The following is a 14,490-nucleotide window of genomic DNA, read 5'->3' as shown; positions in this document are numbered from 1 at the left end:
AGGAAAAAAAAAAAAGAAATTGGAAAGTATTGGAACAAAACCATTACTTTATTTCAAAAACAGTTCAGTTCCTCTTTGAGATGTAAGCACTAAAGGTTACGGTGGTCTTCGGGAAACTAAAAGCACCCTCGCTGCCCAATTCTTCCAACATTTTATACCAAAAAAGTGGCAAGAACATGAGGAGTTTCACCTCATGTGGAAGTTCCAATGCATGATCTAGGCTGGATCCAAAAGAAGAGTCAAAGATGCTGTAATCTTCTAGCTTACTGCTATTCTAGTTTTTTGTCAGTATTTCTTGGATAAAGAATGTACAACCCCACAACTAAGTTCAAAGAAAACTCTTTAGGCTTGATGTCAAAGAACAGCCAAACAGCTCACATTTCCTTGTAAATTTCTTTTAAAGGAAGCTATCAGAGTAGATACGACTAAATTATTTAATTCTTAAGGGCTTCCCTCCCAGATAAGTCAAAGTAAATTCTTCTCCCTTCAAGGTGGGAATGAAAAAGGATGCAGTTATCATGTGCCTTCCACTGTGGTACACGGAATGACGGACCACAGGGGACCTGCTGTACAGCACAGCGAACCCTACCCAATATTCTGTGATCATCTACATAGGAAGAGAATCTAAAAAAAAAAAGTGGATGTGTTAATACGTATAAATGAATCACTCTGTTGTACAGCAGATGAATTATCCTTCAATAAAACCTTAAAAAAATGAAAAAAACCACTATGCAGAATAAAAATTTCCAACGGCTTAAAAAAAAAATGTGCATTCCATTCTTTATCTTGAATACTCAATAAGAAGCTGGCTAGAATCCCCCACACACTGTTTTTTTTAGGTCATTCACTGGTTTATTCATTTATTCAAATTATTTTTTGAAAGCCAATTCTGCCTTGAAGCAAAAGTCATCTTTATATATGGTTATGAAAAGATCGCAAAACCTCCCTTTTGACCACCAACTTGAACTGTGGAGCTCTTCCCCACCCAATAGCAAGAAGCAATTTGACTTCCTGACTCTATTAGTCCTTCAATAAAGAACAGATGAAGAATGTCTTCTGAATGTTTTTGTAAAAGATATCATGCTTTTTTCTTCCCAGTGAAATAGCCCTGGCCCTTCCAAAATTCAGAAGCAGCAAAAATCAGACTGGGAAAAGTGACTTAGGACTTTATTAACCGGATAAGGTGAGTGTTGTCAGAGCTGCGTAACTTGGCCAAGCAGGAGCCTGGGTTGCACCTTCCCGAGCTCACCCAGCCCTCTGTCTGCAGGGAATTCTCCCTCCTTCACAGCTGGGACCAAGAACCCCAAGGAGAGCAGAAAAACCCCTCCCTGCCTCCCCATGCCTAAGAAGGCTGCCTCTTGGGGGCCACCTCCAGAGAAGAGTCCTGACAGAGTAGGAGAGTACTCTAGACACACCTCATGTTTAGGAAAAAAGCCTACAGATCAGGGAAACATCCATAGTGCATGCATTGTTGACACCAGCTGTGTCAGTAAGAGTGGTTTCAACACTGCTGCAGCGAAAATCTTAAAACCGGTCTACCTCAGTTGGTCCAGCATACATCATGGGAGACGGGAAGATGGCTACCACCGTTGTTTCAGGATTCAGGACTCCTTCCTCCAGCACTGCAGCGTGCTGCTTCATCCGCCACATCAAAGGAACATCATCATCCTTTGTCCAGCCACCAAGAGGGTGAAGAAGGAGGACAGGGCGCCGATAGCCCCTATCTAGAAGCTGCTTATGGGTGTCCTGCATTAACAGAGCATGGCCGTTGTGCACTGGGTTGCGTAACTGAAACGCAAAGACAGCATCTGAAAGAGAATTTCCAGAGTTAAGAATGGTACGTTCTTAACAGATCACCTTCCCAAAGATAAGCAATTCTTCTTAAAGCTTAATGCTTAGGATTAAGCAAGCCTGCATGCTCAGAATCAGAAAATGGTGAAAAACATGTACTGCTTTAACCATTTACTTCAGGGCAACATAACTTACGATAATTTTTACTTCACACATCTTACAAGCACGAGGATGTGTCATGTAACAATAATGGGTTTATAACAATTAGTTTCTGCTTCTAGGGGTAACCTGGGAATAATAATCAGACGTTCTGGTCCTGTCATCTCAGTTCAGCTGCTTGCAATCAATATAAATTCTTGGTCTATGCCTTAATAACCCATCAGGTCAATCACTATGCTGGACCTAACATACTCCTATTTGTTTTTTTTTTTTCTGGCTGCCCCTGCGGCATATGGAAGTTGCCAGACCAGGGACTGAATCTCAGCCAGAACTGTGACCTATACCACAGCTTCAGCAATGCCAGATCCTTAACCTGCTGCACTGCAGCAGGAACTCCATTAACATGAAAGGCAGAAAGGTGGAGAAATGCAGAGTTTAAAAAATGTACGTACTATCCAAACAGGCTCATTTATACTGATTATTTTGCTTAACTGGAACCCTATGTTGTTTTGTGATGCCAGGTCTGAATTCAGGATTATAGTTTAGCAACAGTATCCCTTACAAGGGCCATTGCTACTAGTCAAATGTTGAAAACTGCTCGATTAATTAAACCGTACGGCCTGCTTACAAGCCTGGCTTCATTCCTACATAGGGCACTTGCTATTAAGAGACCTTTCTTCAAAGGCGCAGCTCCTTGGGGTCATAGAGCAATTTCACAGAACAGAGTAACAACCCAGTAAGAGGAGTAACAACCCAGTAAATGTGTTTTACGCCCTCACAACACCTCGTGCATCGTTGTACTGATCCAATCTTGACTGGGGGACGAGTATCTTCCCCTCCCCTAATAATTTTAAGCTCAACACTACAACATTTTCAATCTATTCTCAATTTCTGACCCTCTTCCATCATCATGACAAAAGGCACAGAAAGAAAACTATGGAGCTCTACTTGACCAGGAGATTTTGAGGCACACATCTTGCAATATTTCAAAATTTAGATCATTATCATTAATTACGCTTTCAAGTTCTCAAATTACCTTGTATATTAAACAAGGCCAGTTGCCACTCAAAAAATTGCCGATATGACATAGGTACAAAAAAGAAGCCTTGATACAAATATGTAATTATTTAAAATTATTCTGCTTTAGGAGTTCCCACCGTGGCTCAGTGGTTAACGAACTCAACTAGCATCCATGAGGACGTGGGTTCAATTCCTGGCCTTGCTCAGTGGGTTAAGGATCTGGTGTTGCCATGAGCTGTGGTGTAGGTTGCAGATGTAGCTCGGATCCTGTGTTGCTGTTGCTGTGGTGTAGGCCAGCAGCTACAGCTCCAATTCAACCCCTGGCCTGGGAACCTCCGCATGCCGTGAGTGCGGCCCTAAAAAGACCAAAAAAAAAAAAAAAAAAAAAAAAAATCATTCTGCTTTAAGGAAATGTGGGGACAGGTACAGACCTGAAAGTTTTTCTATCCTTCTGAAATCACTTCGAATTGTGGATATAGCATATGGATATGCAAAGATTTCAAAACATCCCTTTTAACCATTAAGTAGAACTGTAGAACTCCCCTTCCCCAAGACCAAGAAGCAAGTCTACTGCCTAATTTATTATACTCCAGTCCTTCCAGAAAAGAACAGATGAAGGTCCCCTGAACATGAGCTTTAACAGTGCTCCATTGATGGGAGTTCAGTTCTGTTCACTGCCTCAACTTAGCCTATATTCTGATTCTGACCTAAATCACATCAGAAGTTTAGCTCTTTCCCCTTCCTCCCTTCCCTCTGTACTATCCATTCTTTATAACCTAGGCCTGAATCACAACAGAGACACTTACTAAGCACGGATGAATTCTACTCCTGGGCTGATGCAAGTAACGGCACTGATGGGAAGGTTGGTGGCAAGTGGCTCCACACCGGCCCCATGGGGAGGAGAGGGGACTAAGAGACTTTGGTCCAGCACATGTCTGCAGCACCAGGGCCAAGGAGATGCCTGCATGGCTGGGGCTATTAGGGCAGTAGAGCAAATAAGTAAACATACTGAGAATAATGAGAGCCAGGATTCTCACTGTAGGAGAATAAAGGCCACAAAAGGCTATGGGTACTGGATTAGGACTGAAAATAGCAATGTGATCTCATGGTTTTCAGACAGAAAGTCAGAGAGAAAGATAGAGGAACACATATGCCTTGAGCATATGCTTCTGTGTCTATGCACATTTCTTGGTTCTATCCACTGAAAGGTCCTACGAGCAATGACTACCCAGTGGCAATGAGCAAAACCAAATTTCACATTGTAAGTACTACTTAAACAACCCACGGTTCCTTGGCCAAATGGCCAATTCCAGGGCAAAGGCAATACAGAGTACATGAGCTGGAAGGTCCTGCACTGTCATCAAGAAAGGAAATGCTCAGAGGATGATAAGTACACGTCAAAAGGATACGGCCAGTGGTCTGACAGGGCCTCAAAGGCCAACTGAGGACAAGCTACACATCAAAGTAAATAATAATATGAATGGATTATAAACCACTGAGTAAAATAGGAATCTGTGAGTCCAGATAGAATAAATGAATAAACCAATGGAGAAGTAGAACTCTAACTTACAGTAAAAGGTCAATTAATAAATATAGATGGAATGATGGAATTAGAAAAAATTATCATTTGACAGTATTCGCATTTGATGACAATGGGATATTTATGGAATCTCAAAATCTCTCCCCCAAAATACTTGTTAGTACATATAAAATAATCTGTTAACTTTATAGCAGAAAGTCCTGGCAAACACAATCTTAAATGATAAAAGTTAACTTCATCTGTAATAGGATAAATCAAAACTGAGCCACCAAATATGATGCACCAAGAATTCAGTATTGCAGGTTTCCTGACCAAAATGTGTGACTGGAACCTAATCAGGACATAGAAGATAAACTCACACTGAAAGAGAATTAACAAAATAAATGATATGCACTTTTCAAAAATGCCAGGACTATGAAAGATACAGAGACTAAGCGATTGTTTTGGATGAAGGAGACTAAAGAAACATGCCCATCATCCTGAACCAGGAAAGAAAGGTGGCAAAGAGAAGACTTCAGTGGTTGGGTTGGTTTTGTGATAAAGAACATGACTGGGACGATGGCATGATGTGACCGAAATACACCAATTAGACCGATTTACATTAATGCTATTTTCCTGAGTTTGATGAGCACAGTGAGGTTAGGTGGAGACTGTCCTTATTTTCAGGAAATACATGTGGAAAAAACAAAGGAATAATGAGGCATCACGTCTGTAACTTTCAAAGAGAGAATAAGAAAGCAAATAAAGTATAATGTTAATTATGGAATCTGTGTGAAGAATATATAGGAGTTTTTGGAAACTTTTAAAATTTTTCTGTAAACTAAGTTATCTCAAAATAAAAAGTTAAAAAACAAAGTAAAGATTTATGACAAGAAACACATGAACTGATTACAATGTGTTGAATTTTATTTAGAACTTGATTCAAACAATGAAAAAGAAATGTGACTATGGAATTATTAGAAATATGGACACTGACTAGATAGCTAATGATATTTAGTTTCTTAACTAAAAAAAGAATAAAAATTTTTTTAAAAAATATTATTATTGGAGTTCCTGTCATGGCGCAGTGGTTAACGAATCCTACTAGGAACCATGAGGTTGCGGGTTCGATCCCTGGCCTTGCTCAGTGGGTTAACGATCCGGCGTTGTCATGAGCTGTGGTGTAGGTTGCAGACATGGCTCGGATCCCGCGTTGCTGTGGCTCTGGCGTAGGCTGGCGGCTACAGCTCCGATTAGAACCCTAGCCTGGGAACCTCCATATGCTGCGGGAGTGGCCCAAGAAATGGCAAAAAGACAAAAAAATATATATATATTATTATTATTGAGGCACAAGAGTCATATCATGGTTGTATTTTTTAAAGTCCTTAACTTTAAGAAAGACTTCCGGAAACATTTACATGGAAATTACATGAGGTTTGAGATTTGCTTCAGAATAACATACAGGGAGGCACTGGGATAGGTGGGGGGTACAGATGGAACAAGATTACTCCAGAGCTGGCACTCCTGAAGCTGGGTTAGAGGTAAACAGGGATTCATTATACTACTGTCTCTACAAATAAAGTAACATAACTAATATACGTTTGAAAGATAGATGCAGAAGAAGCACTGTTTTGGAATAGAGTATTTCTGGTTCAAATCAGAAGTCTACCAATTTTTAACCACTGGACTGTGGTCTTTAAGGACCTAATTTCACTTTCTACATCTTCAACATGGGAATGATAACTAAAGTTACTGTTATGAAGGTTTTATAACATAAAGTACCTAGCAGAGCAGGATGCACTTTGCAGTTCAATAAATCTAAGTTTCTTAAAATAGTTTATTTTTTAAACAACAACAACAATATAAAGCAACATATCTAAAAGTTCCTGGCAAGAAATTCAACCCACTGTTCCAACAGTGGCTTAAGGTCTATTCTAGTACAAAGTAAGACTCCAAAGAGTGTTTCTAAGACAAGGGTGCATTAGCTCTGCGCTGGGCTAAGCAGCCTCCTCCCTCCTTAATCAGGAACAGGTGCCTGTGAATAGGCCCCTTGGGTTTACACATCTCAGGTGTGTGATGCCTACATTCCTACACTTCAATCACGTCAAATCTGATTTTATAAAATCGCCATTTAGCAAGATTATTTATACGGCAGGATGTGCAAAAGGAAACAGAAAAAATAAACTGTCTCAAATACACATATTTCACAGGTTCTAATAATTCATCTACCTAGGCTTCTTTTCCAAGAAGAATTAATCAAGCTCCACACTGGACAGTTACAGATAAAGTTAAGATGAATGACTTATTAAAAGTTTATATTAGCAGCCTATAAAGGATTTTACTGCCAAAATTTCTTCCAGGTAGAATTATTTCCTTATTATCAGTTCCTTTCAGAAATCCAATGATCTGGAGTTCCCGTCATGGCGCAGTGGAAACAAATCCGACTAGGAACCATGAGGTTGCAGGTTCAATCCCTGGCCTTGCTCAGCGGGTTAAGGATCCGGCCTTGCCGTAAGTGGTGGTGTAGATGGCAGACGTGGCTTGGATCTGGTGCTGCTGTGGTGTAGACTGGCAGCTACAGCTCCGATTCGACACCTAGCCTGGGAACCTCCATAAGCCGCGGGTACGGCCCTAAAAAGACAAAAAAAAAAAAAAGAAATCCAATGATCATTGATCTGTTTGCCCATTTTTTTTTTTCTTTCCAATATTACCAAGTCTTTCCTAAACTTCCAGTCTTTTCAATCCTTTGTTACTATTTATCAGTGAGTCACACGAAGGGCTCTGAGTACAGTTCCAGACTGTATTTTCATCCCCACCATTCGGTTTCTCCACTGGAGAACTTGTGTGGATGAACAATGTAGTAGGAGTACTGATCCCACTGGAAGCTTACATTTCCAAGGTCCTGTCTCAACTAACTTAACCCAACATGCATCACCATTAAATTTTCCTCCATCAGTTTTCCATCAAGGACGGAAGAAGAATAATGGGCCACTATGGACCTGCGGCCACTGATACCTGCAGCAACTTTCAATAGTTTTTCACATTCTCATCCCATTTTCTAAAGGACAATGATTTCCCTATTGTCACACCACAACTGGTATAAAATATCTGCCCTTTTACTTACAATTCCTTATGGCTTAATTTAAGGCTGCTTTACCTAAGAGCAGGGTTTCAACTGGGCTTGAAATGGGAGGTGAGCCACAAGAACACTGAAATTTAGTATTAGCATTCATGACTTCCATGTCTCTCTAGCCCTCTGTCCCCATTCCTGGGAAAAGATTTAGGAATTCTATAATCTTTACTTATGGAAAGTACACTGCAAAGCTGCTGACGCTGTGCATAGAAGTTAACTTTTTCCTTCAGGAGCCAGATTAAGTGTTTTAAGCTTTGCAGGCTATGGTGTTTCTGCTGCAACTACTCAACCCTGCTGGAGTAGTGCAAAAATGGCTACAGATGATGCATGGAGTATGTAGATATTTCCCAATAAAACTTTATTTACAAGAACTGACAGTGGACCAGATTTGGCATGCAGACTTCACTTTACAGGCCTCTGAAAGACAAATGAAATTTGGCTGATAGAAATAAGAAGAGCATTGAACCAAGCCAACTGGTATGAGCAGAAGTGTGGAGGCAGAAAGCAGATGTGTGTGAGAACACAGAACCATCACTTTTGCAAAAACGGAGATGAAGCCTAGCACATGATTAGCATGTAGAATTCTGCATGGTAGCTTAGGAAGGGGACTACGTTCCAAACAGAAGTTGTGAGTTCACTGGCAATATTTCACAGAAAATTAGACTAGCGGAAAGTGCAGGGTCGATGTGGGGAGAGTAGAGAGTCAGTGGGGAAAGCGGGGACACGGCAACAAGAGAAGCTGCTGCACAGGAACACGCTCCCACATTTCCACATAAAATAGAGCGTCCTCTAGTTCGTCCGTTCCCTCCACCCCCTCAACCCATTCCTCCCCCAGCATGCAGACAGGCTCGTCCGCGGACCACAGCCTACACACTGGGGAACCGAGCACCACCCTCTGCCCAGGGCCCCTCCCACTCCTGCTCCCCGGGCCCGAGGTCCCTAAGCACAGCGCTACGTGTCACCAACTCACAGATCTACGTCTTGTGACAAACTTTCCTAAGGTCCAGGCCATCTCGCCATCTGCCTCTTAGCCCTGGGCACTCCACAGGCACCTCAAATCACCTCCTGCCAGCCTCCCCGAGCACTTCTGGTCCTCCTCCGTGCCCTCCGAGGACACAGCACCATCACCCACCTCCGATTCTTGGTCTTAGACTGAGGTGGGGGAGGACCCCGCCATCCTCCACACAAAGGGCCTCTCTTTCCCTAGGCCTCACTCACAACCCTGCTTTCTTCACAACACTCACATCGGCCCTTATCCGTTTCACAAGACTAGTCTTCCCCAGCAGGGGGACAGGGAAGAAACCAGTCTGGGACAAGGGGAAAATTCCCTTTTCCATACACTGTCCTGGGGGAAGAATGAAATTGGTCCTGCCCCCAGGAGCTTACAATCCGGTCAGAGGAAGAGAAGCAAACCGTCACTCATCAGAGAATAAATACACGTTAGAAGGAATGTATTTCCTTCCACTCCAAGAGGACAAGATCAGATCTTTGTTTTCAGAAGGTAAGTCCGGGGATGGTGTGAAGGATAGAGTGACAGAAGAACAGAACAGAACTGGAGTCCCTCTTTTCACCAGTTCCTTCCTGCTCTGTCACACAGTGAGTATGAAATTCCTGCCCAGTCCAAAAGGCACTTTCCCGATCTCTCTACTGCTTCTAACATTAAAAAAAAAAAACAAAAAACAAAACAAAACAAAAAAAAAAGACACTGTCTTCATAGCTTTAAGGCCTGCTAACTATAGCACCAAACTTTTCTATTTCATCTGCTTCTTTACTCTTTCTTTAGTAAAAACCATAAAACACTTAAGAAAATTTGGAGGGGGGGAAAAAATCACCCCAAATCCACTACCGTAACATGACTTTTTAGGTTTTTGGTATCCTAGTTTTTCTCCTTATGCATACATTTTTACACAGCTGTGATCGAATATGTATGACATTTTATATTCTGCTTGGCCATTTTGACCTAATCACCTGTTTCTGACATTTCGTAGTCCTCTCGGAGCAACAGGGTTCATTGCTGGGTCCCATGGAATTTTTTCTTTACGTACTCATTCAGGAAACTTATCCCTTCACCTGGATCCAATTACCATGTGCATACAGATGGCTTCTGTTAGCTGCATCTCTAAGTCCTGACCTTCCAGCTCATCAGTTACAGAGACTTACTACTAAAAACATTTTAATAGATACTGTTCACTACCACCCTCCACCCCCCAATTCCTCCACCTTCACTATTACAATCACATCTCAAGCCAAACGCATGTCCAGCTCCCAAAACCAGTTCCTTCTCCTCTATTTCATATCTAAGGAAGAGCCCTGGAGCACAGCGTCCACCTCCCTCCCTCCTCTGGACTCAACACCTTCCAGCCAGGAGCCAACACACTGTTCACAAGTACAGTCTAATCCCTCCAGTGGGTGAAAGGGAAGAGACAGTGGGGAAGTTTCTCCTGAGGACGTGCCAAGTTGTGACAGGGGAAGGAACAGGACGCATGAGCATTTTCTGCTGGTGGGAGGAGGGTGGACTCTGACCCCCAGATACGTGCAGGATATGGGCTGCCTCCTCGGGCATCACGGCCATGGAACGCCAATGAGTCACAGTACAAACAGCTGGGCCTGACCAACAGGGCTCTGCAGTCTCTCCCCAGGGGCCTGGGGTCAACTGCAGCTCCCCAGCAGGGCTGTTGTGAGCAAGGATGAACTGGGGAGCAGGGAAGTGCTCCTAACTCCTTGTCACCCTTCCTTCAGATCTCTCAGAACAGTGCTTCGCTGCCAGGCCCACAGGCAGAACCCTGGCCTGCATCCCAACCACTAAACCCAGAATTATAACATCTTCCTGCATCCTCCCTTTCAACTTCTCTGAAAACTGTCCTACACACAGCAGTAATTAATAAGTCTTCTCTTCGAGTCCTACGCAAGCTCTGTGATCTGCCACTTTACCCCAAAGCTGTTTCTGATTTTCCCTAATGGTCAGAGTACCTGAACAGAAGAGCCCTGACAGTAGTTCCAGAGCTGTCGAGAGTCTGTGTGTGCGTGCATGCTATGTCTGCTTTGTGCAAGGTTTCTGAAGAGAGTTGGAAATAAGAAAAAAAGAGTTGATCCCCCTCCTCGCTCAGGACTGTCACAAATTCAGTCTTTATTTTACTTAAACTGCCCATTGCGGCGGCGGAGGGGGGCCCAACAAGACAGAGAGAGCCCACTTGAATAAATGAACAGACTAGAGTTTCTCACAAACAGGTATTCTCATACCCCCAGGTATGGCAGCAAGTTGTTTTGCTTTCTCAAGACTAGAAATGCTTTCAAAGTCAAGTGAAAAATAATGTTGACTATAAAGCTTTGTGCCAGCTGAAGTATGTACTGCCTGCTCTCCATTCCCCTTCCCGTCTAGCCTTTGTCTTGTGTGTGTGGGGGGGGTGCGCGTGCACACATGTTGGGGGGGGGGCAGTGCCGTACTCCCACCTCCCTATGGGAGACATCAGCAGACAACCAGAGGACAAAGGAAGAAAAGGCTGGCCCTGGCAGCATCCTGCCTCGGCGCTGTGATTAGAGCAGTGCCTGCATCCCCCTACAAGTAGCTTCTGCCCAGCAGCCCCTCCTCACAGCTCCAGCTCCACTTACCCCCGACTCAGAAACAATGCTTCCTTCCGACGCCCCATCAGGAATGATAATACTACCCCAAACTGTTAGTCCCCAGATGCCTCATCATTCCTCAGTGGTTCCTAAACCCTGACCACCCTTCTTTAAATACTCACTTTGTTAGATAATGTTCACAGCCTCACCTGAGTGTGCCTTGACCTGACTGACAGAGGCTCCGTCACCCAAAGTCAGATGACTCTATCTCCAGCTCACTGCCATTTATGGTCCAGAAAGCCCAGTGCCTTCAGAGGCAAACTATCAGCTTCCACCTCAGCTTTCTCTTGTATCTGCCCTTCCCAGCTGTGCCTAAGATATCCATCTACTGTCTCTTTCCATTCACTTAAAACAGAGTCTGTGGCTCAACAACTCTACAAAGCTTTCTCAGATTGATTCAACACTGTGCTACCGCATACTAGTCTGAAAAAAATTATGTCACCTTTTCCCTTGGTAACCCAGCAGGCCACCAATACTCTGTGTGTAATAAATACTAACTGGCTCCAGTGAAATGTATTCTTCCTTTCCAGGATAGTGGTCAGTCATCAGTGGTTTAAAGACCCTGCCATCTGGAACCATGTCACCCTGCAGTCCTGATGTGGGTATTAAAGACCTCTCAATCCTTCCACTACAGAATGGCCTAGAAAGAGCAAAACTGATTCTATTAATGTGCAGAGGACAAGAGGCCACATAGGGAAATCAAAGTTCTCCTAAGAAATGGGAAGGAGAAGGAGAAAGAGGTAAGAGAAGAAACCCTAAGGAAAAAAAAAAAAAAAAAAAAGATACCATTTCTCTCTCTTGAACTATGATTTGCACACAAGAGTAGATGACTTGGGACTTCCTTCCTAATAGAGTGAATAAGAACTATAAAGAAAAATCCTCAGTCTGGTGTTTATCTGTCTTAGTCTAAAATGGAAAAGTAAACAAAATAACACTCCACCATCTTCTTTTGCCTGATGTAAGGCTAAGAGCCGGCTCTCAGCTATTTTAAACAAAGTTGGAATCGCTCATTATGCAACAAATTCTCTAAATGATTTAAAATGTTTGGCACACAAGAAAGAATATAAAACAGATGTAATAAAGTCTCTGATTATGAATGATAATTTCTTGCTAAGACCCCTCAACAGTGCCAACAATTAATTTATTAACATGAATGAATTCCCGATATGAATTATTTTGGAAAAAATTCAAGTAAACGAGGTGGTCTCAGCAAATTCTTGGCTAAACATGTTCCTGTTCGCCAGAAAAAAAGAGACCTCTATACATATTAAACTATCAGATGCTTCTGGTTGCAAATAAAAGAACATCCAACTAGAAGTGTCTTATGTAACTCAAGGTCTTTAAGAAATTTGGATACAGAGGACTTCAGGGTGGGATCAAAGAACTCTAGCAGTATAAGATTCTTATGGACACAAAACGGCTGCCAGAGCTCCAAACACTGTATCCTTACATGACAGCACGCAAAGCAGGAGGAAAAGGAAGGATGGAAAAAAAAACAACTTTTTATCCTAAGCCAGTTTCTCTCCAGGAAGGAAAATCTTTCCCAGAGGCTCCTCTTCCTTACATCCTAAAGGCCAAAACTGACCCACACATGAATCCTTAAATCACATGCTGACAAAAGAGAATGGGGCGCCATCAACACCATCCCCTAAGCCTGGGCCTACAATATATTTGCTTCAAATTCAGAAGAGAGGAATAAAATTCAGGAGGAGGAATGGGGTCCTAGACTATCAAACACCCTAAGGGGGCCAGGCAAAAAATGTGAATGAATGAGGCAGGCTGCTGGGGACCATGGAGCTCTGAAGAGTGTGCCTACCCCTCATATCTCCAGCTCTTGATCCATTTCACATCATTTCAAATATTAACAAACTATGATAGAATGGAAGAGCAAACAGATCTTCTTACTCTCCTCTTTACAGTACAGGTAAAACTACCTTCAGACTCATGTAACAGAAATAACCACACCTTTACCTCTTACTGTGGGCCAAGTACTGTGACTGGGCCTTGCTATCTTATTTCAATTTTTAAAATAAAATCCTATGCGTTAGGTACCATCATTGTCCTCATATGTACAACTGACAGAACTGAGCCCTAGAGAGGAAACCCATTTCCCCACAAACACCTAACTTCCAGGTGGCGGAACAGGAGGCAGTGTGCACACAGGACTCTGAGCAACTAGCAGGAGCTGAGGTTCACAGAAGCCGAACACAACTGATGAATGGGAGCTCTTGCCTGATTCTTGAGGCACTTGGGAAGGGTTAACAAATACGGCTGGGTGGCCAGCAAGTTCCTTAAAAAGCAACCACATTCACCTGACTTTTCTCAGTCCCATCTCCTAAATTTCTACACAAAAGATAATTAAAAAGCAGCACCAGTGCTTAGGGTTTAATCACTTCTGTAGAGGGTGAGAATTCACTAGCAGCATGATTGCAGACTTCCAATTCTTCAGGTCTTAAGAAAGTCTTCCAAAACCTACAGCAAATGCTGTGGCACCTGGAATTTGCAAGAGTGGGTGCACCAGTGTAAACACACCATCTACCTACCTCTGTGTAAAGACCTGCCAATCACAGATGTCTAACATAAAAATCCTTGTCCTGGTGCACTTTCCAAAAGAGTATTATAAAGAACAGTTTCTACAGACTCTCTACTTGCACTGCACCATTTCATCCTAATCCAGAAATCTGAAATCATGATTAACTTACTCTGTAACAACTGTTTCTGTGATCTACTTACTCTCCTCTCTCTTCCACATCATGAGCTCCCGTATCATTTATTTATGAATCCTCAGCACTTGGCATTCTGACACATAAAGATGCATGACAAACACTTGCTGAAAAACATGATGTTGCTGTTCTATTATTGTTGTCAGTGGTCCATCCCACTCATACGAGACCTTCTGGGATATAAGGCACGTTGATACGCGTGAAATGCATCGCCTGATTAGACTAACTACCTTTCCTTACATACTCCAATGCTAACTACATTTACCTTGAGTCTTCATCCCGGTTTTCATTTTAGTAGGCATTGGAAAAAATCTTCAAGAACTTTCCCATCAAGCAGGGTCCAAGTAGTCCCCTGTTAGAAAACCAGGCCCATCTCTTACCAGCATTCATATCTTTAAATTTCTGCTTCAGCTCGGTAGGAGTAAAACGATATTGATCAAGACCATCATTCCAATAAATTCGGTCCAAGACTTGAAGATCTCCTCCAACCAGCCAATCTCCTTGTTCCATAACCATCTAATTGG

General features: G+C 42.7%; 1 protein-coding gene across 2 annotated transcripts in view; it reads right to left on the bottom strand.

The window, feature by feature from the left end:
- PAPSS1 (3'-phosphoadenosine 5'-phosphosulfate synthase 1) overlaps positions 1-14,490 on the bottom strand; it is a 116,892-nt gene that overhangs the window by 36,415 nt on the left and 65,987 nt on the right. For both annotated transcript variants that reach the window (XM_021101695.2, XM_021101693.2), the window contains exons 9-10: positions 14,347-14,482; positions 1,540-1,808 (exon numbers count right to left, since the gene is read on the bottom strand). In XM_021101695.2, the coding sequence (XP_020957354.1) occupies positions 1,540-1,808; positions 14,347-14,482 (405 nt within the window). The remainder of the gene's footprint in view (positions 1-1,539; positions 1,809-14,346; positions 14,483-14,490) is intronic.

This window comes from Sus scrofa, chromosome 8, assembly GCF_054392235.1.
Source record: "Sus scrofa isolate SSC_HxYL_T2T_F1_AM1 chromosome 8, Sscrofa_HxYL_maternal_Yorkshire_Landrace_v2.0, whole genome shotgun sequence".
NCBI classification, from domain to species: domain Eukaryota; kingdom Metazoa; phylum Chordata; class Mammalia; order Artiodactyla; family Suidae; genus Sus; species Sus scrofa.
Note: the sequence above shows the minus strand (reverse complement) of the source record. Positions and strands in the feature narration are given on the sequence as shown.